Source organism: Aulonocara stuartgranti (genome assembly GCF_965226115.1).
Source record: "Aulonocara stuartgranti genome assembly, chromosome: 11".
Lineage (NCBI taxonomy): Eukaryota > Metazoa > Chordata > Actinopteri > Cichliformes > Cichlidae > Aulonocara > Aulonocara stuartgranti.
The window spans coordinates 22,919,819-22,931,384 of NC_138947.1; the positions used below are offsets into that span (position 1 = coordinate 22,919,819).

At 40.2% G+C, this 11,566-nt stretch overlaps 1 protein-coding gene across 1 annotated transcript in view; it reads left to right on the forward strand.

Annotated features, from left to right (window-relative positions):
* Nucleotides 1–7,402, forward strand: part of mtbp (MDM2 binding protein) — a 61,680-nt gene extending 54,278 nt beyond the window's left edge. The window contains exons 15-24 of the mRNA XM_082550676.1: nt 1,133–1,226; nt 1,320–1,478; nt 1,965–2,060; nt 2,163–2,426; nt 2,539–2,696; nt 3,928–4,040; nt 5,239–5,352; nt 6,675–6,740; nt 6,818–6,873; nt 7,058–7,402. Of these exons, the coding sequence (XP_082406802.1) occupies nt 1,133–1,226; nt 1,320–1,478; nt 1,965–2,060; nt 2,163–2,426; nt 2,539–2,696; nt 3,928–4,040; nt 5,239–5,352; nt 6,675–6,740; nt 6,818–6,856 (1,103 nt within the window). The 3' untranslated portion in view covers nt 6,857–6,873; nt 7,058–7,402. The remainder of the gene's footprint in view (nt 1–1,132; nt 1,227–1,319; nt 1,479–1,964; nt 2,061–2,162; nt 2,427–2,538; nt 2,697–3,927; nt 4,041–5,238; nt 5,353–6,674; nt 6,741–6,817; nt 6,874–7,057) is intronic.
* Nucleotides 7,403–11,566: the final 4,164 nt, after the last annotated feature.

The window sequence follows — 11,566 nt, forward strand, 5'->3', positions numbered from 1 at the left end:
AGTGCTACCAGAAGGCTTAGGTTTATACATACAACACACTTAGGCTATCACTTTGCATGAAACACCCGTATCTCGTCAGAGAACCTGCTGTATCCACATGTATCACATTTCTGTCCGTCTTGATATAACATGCAGTCCTGTCCGCACAGAAAAAAGCTGAGCTGCTTTTATTTTGGATCCTCAGAACTGATCTGTTCCGAGACCCGACTGCCAAGAGTTTAGTGTGTTAACTAGCATCAAATGAAAGTTTACTTATCATATCCAGTCCATTGTGTATTTAGTGACAAAGGGCACTGTAGGTTTAATTATTAATGTTGTAAAAGCTGATGATTTTGGAGAACGCTTATGTTATGTAGTTAGTTCATCTAATATACCCTTTATTAGGTTAATGCAAACATCTAATCAGTGGCAGCAATTCACTGCAGTCATGCACTAACCAAAACATACAGGTCAAGATAAACTGATGATGTTTAAACTGAGCATCAGAATGAGGGGGAAAGGTGATTTAAGTGACTTTGAAAGCGGTATTAGTTGGTGTCCGATAGGCTGGTCTGAGTATTTCTGAATCGCTGACATGCTCGGATTTTCCAACACAAACATTTGCATCATGTATGTGTAGCTGATAAACTTGCAGTAACTGTCTGGTCTGTGAGGAATGTTTCCAGCACCTTGTTGAATCTATGCCAGGAAGAATTAAAGCATTTCTGAAAGCAAAAGGGAGTCCAACCCCATTCTAGCATCCTAATACCTGATAAAGTGGCTGGTGAGTGTATAAACGCCTGTGTAATGTTACTGATTTGTTTTTTCCTGCAACGCCAACTTTATTCTCTATTAAGAGCAGTGAATGCTCATTCATCAACATTTGAAAGTGATGGATAACGCCTGCTTCTTACTACTGTGTGCTCTCACTTCTGGGTTGAGCAGAGACAAACACTTCTATAGCATCTGATTCCAAGTCTAGCAGCTGACCTCTATTCAAATCTTGCTGGTAAAGTAGGAGAAGCGTGTACCTTTGTGTCCATTATTGTGTGCCATAAAACCACTCTTAAAAATAATCTTAAAACGCCTCCCTAATGATGGATGTTTTCAATTGAATTGATGTAAACAGGATGGCTTGTTGTGTTCGTTTTAGGTTTTCAGATCATTTCTCAGCTGCCGTCTGACTGGCCTGAGAGAAGTGTCCTGCACAATGTGGAAAACTTGCAGAAGAGACGCCAGAAGAGAAGGTATAAGGGATGGGATCTCCGTATATGGCTCACTCTGAACTGTTAAAATGTCTGATCTTCTCATTTTATTATGTTCTGTTGACTGTGCCTTAGATTTGGTCTGTTAGGTCCAGGCTCTAGTGACAGTCTGCTGGGTCCTAAAGATGGCCAGAGAGGCTCTTCTACTTTACTTGATGCCAAAGAACTTCTGAAACACTTCACGTCTGATGGTCTGCCTGCGGGGGAGCTACAGCCGCTGGCCATTAACAGAGGGTGGGATCATTTTTCAGATTTCAAATAGCACCTCACCAGTTTCACTGCACTAAGCTGTTAAATTCATAAATATGAACACACTATAGTTTTTGTTTCTTTGGCAGATTTTCAGATTTACAGCTGAAACACATACACGCACTGTAGCCTGGCATCTGCTCCAGTTATATGTATTTATTCCTGGGATGGATCTACATGACACACACTAAACGAAGCCATAATTAGGATTTGATTATAATCATTAACCTTCTACAGTGAGCTTACAACCCTTGGAGGAAGATTATTGAGCTGAGTTAAAAAATACTGGAGCAGTAAGGAGTTAGTGTTAATAAAGGCTGTCAGACCAAACTCTGTGTGTAGAGAGGCAGACTTGTTCATGTGGTTTAATGAAGACGATATTAAATTGAGAAGCAAGACAAATAACAGTTTATCTCTCTTTTTGTCTTTCTGACTATGACTCGCATTCATGCTCTTTGCTTTTTTTTCCAGTAACAATGCCTTCCAGTTGTCACAAGACCTTTCTCCCAGGAGAGTCAGCAAACTGCCTTTCAGCAAAGCCTCAGCCTCCCATTATCACGGCATAGAGTAAGTTTCTCTAAAGTATATTGACTGTTCAGCTATTTTAAAACTGTGAACGCTTCTTTTTATGAGATTTACTTTTTATAAATAATTTTTTTCTTCGTGTAGGTTCTGTCTGGATAACCAGCGGTCTTTAGATCGAGACCAGGCCTTTGTACGGCTCCAATCTCGTCTGATTCGGTATGAGACCCAAACCACCTGCTCCAAGGAACCGTGCGCCCTCCCCTTTGCCCTCAGCCCCGCTCCCTCACCAGCTGTGATGTCAGAACCAGGAAGCGTGCCTGATGGCGAGACTCTGCAGAACAATGATGTAGCACGACTCAAGCGCAGGTCCTGGGAAGCAGACATTGTTGGAGGCTATCCTCACAAGAGGTATGATGATATATGTCCCTCCTGGTTTGCAGCTACGTGGTGATATTATAAAATTAAGGATGGATGGCGAGGAGCTTTAAAGAGTTTTTATCCATCTGTCTGATTGATCCAGGCTGGCAAAGTCCGAGAGCAGTGACTCCCTCTGTTCTCAGAGTAGCAGCAGCAGCGGGACACATCCTGCCATTAGGTCTCTACGACGACAACCAAGCAGGTCGCAGTCCACCTCCTCTGTAAACAGTTCCTCCTCTTCAGCCACAAGACCGACATCAGGTAAAGCGAAAAAAGTGACTCTCGCATGGGAGGGAACACTTGGGACTGTGTTAGGATCAGATGAGTCGGTTAAATTAACATTCAGTGTCGCCTACTAATCGGAAGGTCGGTGGTTTGATCTCTGGCTTCTCCAACCTGCGTGCTTTTCCCAGTGTTCTTGGCCAGATCCTGAACCCTGAGTTGCCCCTGATGGAATATGCGTTTAAATATGCTTAGCCATAGGAAAAAAGCACTTGTATGAAGGAGACTAACAAGAAAACACTTTGTGTTATATAAGTACCAGTCCATTTATGTTAATATTAGCAGTGTTGTTCTTGCTCATGGAAAGAAGATCCGGCTAAAAGTGACCACACCTGTAAAAGATCTTAACTTTTTAGATCTAATGTTATCTAAGACTTATTGGCCCAGCAAACTTACATGGCTGTTTAAACTTTTTTTCTAACCTGTGCTTTGGTTACTGTTGGATAATGTTATTGTGGGAATTATACATAGCTGTAAAGGTGGGTTAATGTGGTAGGGCTCTAGCAAATTAATAGAATTAATAGAATCAGTTTATTTACTGTGCTGTATGGTAGCACTTCATCTTTATTATCTATGTGCATACTTGTTTCTTTCATTCACTTTATAGTTTTGTATTTTCTAATTGGTTTTGTTTTTATTTCATTTGATTTTATTGTTCGAAAATGTTAAGTTTTAGTGTAGTTTTTGATAGTTTGTGTTAATTTTAGTTTTTGTAATTATTATTTAAGTTATTATGTTTTATTAGTATGCGAAGGGCATACGTCAGAGACCAAATATAGGAACATCAGTACAGGTGATACAATAAAAACACAGAGGTTCTTAAAAGCAGTTGACTCACAGTGTTGTAGACGTCCAAGGTTTTAATAAACACATCCATCAATGCCTCATCAGGTAAGCTGTAATAAAAGTTTTAGTAAACTAAGAGATACCAAAACTAAGGATATTTCCTGTATATTTTTATTTTCTTTGGTTCACAAAATCGCTTATTAATTTTAATTTTTTTTTCACAAGTCAAATTTTCTTTGCAGTTAATTAAATAAATTTTTTAACATATAGTTTAAGTTAACTATATTGGTTCAACAGGTTCCTATACCTGTTGTTCTTTGTTATTGACTTATTTCCTCTATTTTATTTTCACTATATGACTTTTACTGTGTTGACTTTAGTGCCTTATTGTTTAATAATTTCTCTTATTTGCACTTCTTTTCAGGCTTGGCGACTCTCGCTTGTGTTGACAGACCTAAATGTCAACAGCAGAAGACGCATCAAGGACACAGCGAGGACAAACTTGCCAAAGAGTCACGCTCCCAGAAACATAACAGGGTGAGAGGATTTGTGCATCTTATTTTTATTCTTATAAAACAATAAAATATATATTTACTTTTACATTTTTTTAAACAGAATATTTCTTAAAGCATTTGTGCTAATAATGATGACAAAAAAATGATGTAACCCAGACAGAAAATGTAACCATAGACTTGTTTGTGCATTTCAAGTCTGCTGCCAAGTTTTAATGAGCAGAGCTTACCTTAATAAGCCGCAATTTTCCTGTAATATCGACTCATTTAGCAATAAATCCATTTTTTTTTACTTGTACAAAAATCTTAAGTAAATATGCAATTCGCCTAATTGCCACCTGGCCTACACAGATGGTGATAGATAAACACACGACAAACTGGGAGAGTTTTTCTACTACAGAGGAGAACTGTGCAGCAGCTCTAGCCGAGATAAATGTGTAATATTTTCCATGCAATCATTGTGAATGTGTGGGCTGCATCACAATGTTGCGGCAGAACCACTTTAACAACAATACTGTTATCGTATCACCTGCTGCCTACATTTTCACACACACACACACAGACACATTTTTCTCTCTCATCTTTTACTTCTATGTGCAGCATGCAGACACCATAACACATTAATGGACACATGCACATATACAATTGAACACGCACACCTACCTCTTCCCAGTTTAGTTTGTTCCACCTACAGCAAGCAATCTGACCTTGACTTGTTCTAATTCTGATTACTATGCAAACACACTTATCATCCAAACCCAAGCATAGGAAAGAACAGTTGGTCCTATTGAAAAATAATGATAGCAGTTTATTCAGGACAGAGATTAAAAGCTGTCTTTCTACTCCTCTCGTGAGACTGAATGGTACCAATGATTTCTCACAATAATTTATGGTGTTTACTCAGAACAGTTGTTGTGACAAGATTAAAGGCAGGATCTGTTTGTTTCATTTTTTTTTTCTCATCCTGTCGCAATTAGCGGTGAAATATTTGTATGTTTGCTCCTCCATGCTGCGAATGTAAAATCGTGCGTTTTCATGTAAGGACGTCCCCCAAAGTCGAGACATTTTGACATCCCTCGGTTTTCTAAAAAGGGAGCTGTGCTAAATTTAGTTTCTCTGAACCAGGCTTGCGTTAGGTGGTTAGGGAATAAACAGAACTAGATTTAATGTTTTTGCTTGTACTAATACAAAAGTGTGTCTATCTTGTCTGTCTGTGTCCTCAGATGTTGCAGGAGGTAGTAGCTAAAACACTCAAACACCATGGGATCACTGCTGAGCATGATTGCTTTGAGGCTTGCAGCAAAAGACTGTTTGATATCTCGAAATTTTATCTCAAGGTTTGTCTTTTTACTGCCCTCTCAGAGTCAGTGTTGTGCTTTTGTTTGACACTTTCATTATTTGTATTACTCTATGATTCCAGGACTTGTGTTTTGTTTTGTATCCTTCTGTATCCTTCTTACTATGCCAGCAACTGGAACCTTTAAAAAAAGCCTTTTTTCCCACTACTCACTTTTTAATTTCTTTGTGCTTCCTTGTGTTTCTTAATCATCTGGTTTTGTTTCACAGTGTACTCAGATCCTTTACTTAAATAGCTATAAATCGATGTTAATTTCAAGATTTTCTGCCTTTTTCTAAGACACTACAGGGAACCTAAGTTTACAGTGCTGTGTAAAAGTCTCGAGCTGCCAGTTTTTCTTAAAGCAATAATTCTCCAGGCTTTCAAAGGTTTTCTTTCGCCATTTGGCTGCTTTTTCACTCACTTTCAGTCCAGTGCTTTCTGATGATTTTCAGAGGAATGTTTTTTTTTTTTGTTAAGCCACTTCACACTGACCTATGAATCATTCAAGCGTCAAAGAAAATCCCCTGACTTGATGGATGAACAATTGTTGTCTACATATAACAGAAAACTTGACAAAGAATCAATTTTAAATTGTATTTTTAAATACTTTGTTACTAGCAGCCTGTCACAAACACGTAATGTGTTCCCATTTCTTTACTTGAATCTAAAAAAAGAGCAAAATGCCAAAGAGAGCACAGTTTGACAGGCATAAAATATTATTTTTGCACTAACAAGCTGATTCCTAAAGAGCAATTGGCTGAAAATATGGCATATCTCAACATGTCTTACTGTCCTTTAAAAAACCTGAGGAAACTTAGCAAGTGGAGTACAAAAGAAGAGACCTAAAACAGGTTCTCCAAGACATCTCATTAAGAAACAAGAAACGAATCCAGAAAAGACCTAACAGATGCATCTGGCCCTTCAGTTGATCCATCTACTGTTCACTGAAGCCTCATCAGAAATGGTCTCAGTGGAAGGCTGCCTGTCGAGAAAGCCATTCATAACAAAGGGAGAAAAGGCTGAGGTATTCCAAATCACACAAGAACAGGACTGAAAATCAGTGGCAACGGAGTGAAGAATCCAAACTAGACATTTTGGGTCAATTCATCTACAAATATGTACAGAGGAGGTCAGGAGAGAGATCCAAAAGTGAGTGTTTACAGCACAGAGAAAGCTCTGTCATGGTTTGAGGCTACATTTCAGCCAGTGGTGTTGGAGATCCTATCAAAATTAATGGTATTATGAACTCAGAAAAATACAGCTTTTAATCCACCAGCTGGAAATGATCTGATACTGAGCTTTGTTGATGCTTGTTCCCAGGATCTGAAGACATCTCGGGGTCTGCATGATGAGATGAGGAAGGCAGCAAGCAGCAATGTTAAGCAGGTAATGCTACAAACATTAGCGTCTCTCTGGTTTAGTTTTTCAAGTCACACATTTGTAATCACATTTTTCTGTTGCAGGTCATTGATTGGGTATTGGAGAAGACCTCAAAACAATAAAGATGATAACAAATCAGGTTGGTTAGAGGAATTTGGCTCAAAACGTCAATTTTCTGTGGTGTCTTTGTTTTTGTTTTTTTAAACATTCATGACAACATTTGGACTTTCTAAGCCTTTCCAAATTGGTTCTCTAATTGTTACATTAAGTCTGTTTTAATCAACTTAATCCTTTATTTAATTTGGTTTTCCTTCATTTTTCAGGATCCCCTATAGCAGCCTGTCGTTTTAAGCTTTTGTTTGTGCCTGGTTTTGTGCTCATCCACCCTCATATACTCCTGCTGCTCCAGAGCCAAGAACAGAAAAACACTCATATCTACATACACTCTGCTCCTCCTGCCGAGAAGCCCCAAGGGCTTTGGATGCTGGCTTCAGGATGAAGATGTCTTTTCTCTGTAGCAGTTTTCTAACCCCCACTACTTATTTTATTCTAAATTACTGTCGTTGTTAGGTTGTTAATTTGCCTTTATGAATGTACAGATGTTTTTGTTTTGTATTTTCCTGTTTATCACAATAAATGCATGTGGGAGCACTTTAACCCCCAGGAAAGACACTGTGTCTGTGTGAAAACTATACAATAAGCTTTGCAGTTGGTGTTGTCTTCCAAAAACAGATGATGATGATGATGATGATGATGTCCCATTCTGGATGGTAGCTGTTGTGCAGACGATGAAAACAAAGCCAACAGCAGTGCAGCAAAATATGCTTTGCTAATTATAACTGACGGTCCAGCTTGTCGTAGTTTGGTTTGATTTCAAACACATCAGGAACATACTGCTATAATTTCACCATCCTTATAAAGAAAACTACTCACAGCCAGCTTTTCACAACTGGTACCACAATTACTTTTTTTCCCCCCAAAGAGAAGCTGACCGCAGGTTTCTGATTCCCAAATTAACATGCAAAACAGCTTTTTCTGTGATGATTTTTGTCTGGGTATTACTTTATCTGGTGGAACAAGATGACTATACACTGTTTTATTACTGTGCACGAGAAGCAGACTCTAGCTAGGCCAAATATGGTGTGGAAGGCTCATGTACTGTTACAGAAATAATTTGATCAAGTTGTTTGGACTCAGAGGCACTCTGGTGAAAAGCAAATAGCATATCAGTACCAAATCCTCATGATTTGGGCTAGTTTTGGAGCCAAAGGACCTGAGCACTTTGCAGTTATTGAGTCAACCACGATATCAGGTGGGGTCATGCAACAGGACAATGTTATAACAGAATGGCTGAAAGAAAAATCAAGGTGTCGCAATGATCCAAACCTCAATGAACTACATTATCGATATAAAGAAGATAATTTTGTTCAAAATTCTTCCACAGTTATCTGAAAAATCACTTTCTGTACAATAAAGTCATACAGAAAATGATTACTTCAAGCTATTGCTGCTGGAGGTGGTTCTATGAGTTATTTGCAGTCCTTTAAAGATTTCTTTTTCATTTTTCCCGTTTTAACTGACCCACAGTCCACTGCCTGGAAGACTGGTTGAAAATTATTAAACAGGCAGTACTGTGAGAAACAGTGGCGAGCCTGAGACAATGCAATCATTGCCATAATTCAGCAGAAAAATGTAGTCAAGTAGCACTTATTTCAGCACCACCTGGTACCCTATCAACACCAGTGCATCAGTGAGGTATGCTGTGCATAGATATGTGTTTGTGGGAACAGAATGAGTGTGGGACCATCAGTATGTATGAGTACTACGAGTATCAACTAGATTTGTATTATCTACATGTACTAGTTGTGCATGAATCAAGAAAAAAAAGATAACAGTTTACGCCATCCCTCCTACATTTGCGTCACACAAGCTGTGTGGAGGAAAAATGACCAGAAAAGGAAAATACTTTGTAGCTGAGCAGAGAACGAGGCACTAAATACTGACTTATCGTTAGTCCTTGGGATTAAGTGATAAGGGAAGCTTAGCTCAAACTCCCAGTATGAAGACCAAAACTTGTTCTCTTGTACATATTTATGCCACAAGATGATGTCAGATATTTTTCAAAGAGGACAGAAACAAAACTGAATTTCTCTGAAGCAAAAACTCCACTGCCAGATATTATATCTACAAAATCTAATGTAATGCTGTGGTCTTGGTTTTGATTTTGGGACTATAAATGATTTACAGGCTTGTTCTGTGGGAACATTAAATGAGTGCAGCAAAGATTAAATGAGTTGGCCATCTGTTGTTGCAACATATAAAATAAATGTTTTTAATGGCCATGGGATGTTCTTGTTCCAGGAACTTCAAAATGAAAGTAAAGAAGAAAGATGTGAAAAAATAGGCTGAAGCAGATTTATTAAAAAAAAAGAGGGATGAGAGGTCTGCTTGCTTCTAAATGGTGTAATATTAAAATAACCTGCAGTATAAATTATTTCGGCCCTCCACTGTTAATGTGCGAGTGAAATGTTGCAGATTATGAGATAAATCTGACCCAACATCCTACACCAATTTCCTAATAGGCAAGTCTATGATAATCCATCTTTTCAACAACATAATCATTATTAATCATAATCTTTACCTTCCCTTGCTTTTTTAAATGAAAAAATATCCCGTGATGAATGTGTAAGTGACCATAGCTTGCTGTGAAAAATGTTTTTTCCAGTGACTCAGTAGCTTGTAGACCCACCTTTATCAGCAATAACTTGATAAACTCGTACAGGAAATAATTTTTATCGCTCACAGTTCATTGAAGATTGCAAGCATTTGTTTATGCGCAGCTCGCTGAAGGTCACGCCGCAGCATTTCAGTCAGGTTGATGTCTGGACTTTGGCCATTGCAACAACTTGATTCATTCTTGCTTTTGTCTTTCGCATCATTGAATGAATCATTGAATGAATCATTGAATGGTCTGGCATGAACTCTTCAATATTATAATGACTGCAAGGTGCCCAGGTCCTGTGGCTGCAAAGCAAGCCCAAGCCATCACCCCTCCACCACCATGCTGACAGTTGGTATGATATGTTATTTATTTTTTACCATATGTGCTGTGCATTATGGCTGGACATCTCCCTTTTGGTCGTGTCTGTTGCGAGGACATTTTTCCATTTTTGTGGTTAGATGCAACTCTGCAAACACAAGCTGTGCTCCATTGTTCTGTTTAGAGAGCAAACACTTTCTTCTGGCAACCCTTCCAAACAAATTGTACTTGTTCAGCCTTTCACTAATTGTGGCATCATGAACTTTAACATTTACCATGCTAACAGAGGCCTCTAGAGCAGCGGTACCCAACCCCCGGGCCTCGGACCGGTACCGGTCCGTGAGTCGTTTGGTACCGGGCCGCGAGAGTTGAGGCTCAGGTGTGAAATGTATAGTTTTCAGGGTTTTTAATCAGTTTTTAGCGTTATTTTGTTATCGTTTTTATCGTTTACTCGGTTTCCCTGGGTCTTTTCACGTGTGTTATGAATAAATCTTCTTTTTTTCGGTACCGGTACTAGTTTTATTTTGTCGTATTTATCCGCGACACCTTAAAGGCCGGTCCGTGAAAATATTGTCGGGCATAAACCGGTCCGTGGCGCAAAAAAGGTTGGAGACCGCTGACCTATAGAGTTTGAGTGGCTCTTGAGCTTTTTGCTGTTTCTCTGAGCATTAAATTGTTTGATCTTGGAGTGAATTTGCTTGGATGGCCACTCCTGGGATGACTGTGGCATTGTGTTAACACAAACATGCTCCAGAACAGCAAATGGCCAAAACGTCTGCCTTTACAAAAGTGTTCCCACCTGCTGATGACCAATGAAGTGCACTTGGTTACTACTTACCGTCTTCGGTTCTAAAGGACAAGCTGGTGAACTCTGGAGTGGACCATCACCTCACTACCTGGATCCTGGACTACCTCACCGACCGACCACAGTATGTGAGGACTCAGGGCTGTGTGTCGGACAGGGTCGTCTGCAGTACGGGGGCCCCACAGGGAACGGTTCTGGCTCCGTTCCTCTTCACCATCTACACTGCAGACTTCTCCCACAATTCCACCCAGTGCTTCCTGCAGAAGTTCTCTGATGACTCTGCAATAGTCGGCCTCATCACTGATGGGGACGACAAGGAGTACAGAGGTCTGACCCAAGACTTTGTGGACTGGTGCCAGCTGAACTACCTCCAGATCAACGCCAGTAAAACCAAGGAGCTGGTGGTAGACTTCCGCAGGCACAAGCATTCTCCACTGCAACCACTGAACATCCAAGGTATGGAAATTGAGGCTGTGGACAGCTACAGGTACCTTGGTGTTCATCTGAACAATAGACTGGACTGGACTCATAACTCAGACGCCCTCTACAGGAAAGGGCAGAGCAGGCTGTACCTGCTGCGGAGACTCAGGTCGTTTGGAGTGGAGGGCCCACTCCTGAAGACCTTCTATGACTCTGTGGTGGCTTCTGCTATCTTTTATGGCGTGGTCTGCTGGGGCGGCAGCATCTCTGCTGGGGACAGGAAGAGACTGAACAGGGTGATCCGAAGGGCCAGCTCTGTTCTAGGATGCCCTCTGGACCCAGTGGAGGTGGTGAGTGACAGGAGAACGGCGGCTAAGCTGTCATCCCTGATGGACAACATCTCCCACCCCATGCAGCAGACTGTGACAGCACTGAGCAGCTCCTTCAGTGGGAGACTGCGGCACCCACGGTGTGGGACGGAGAGATTTCGCAGGTCTTTCCTCCCCACTGCTGTCAGACTCCATAATAAAGACTTTAACTGATCAAGCACACACATCCATACATATG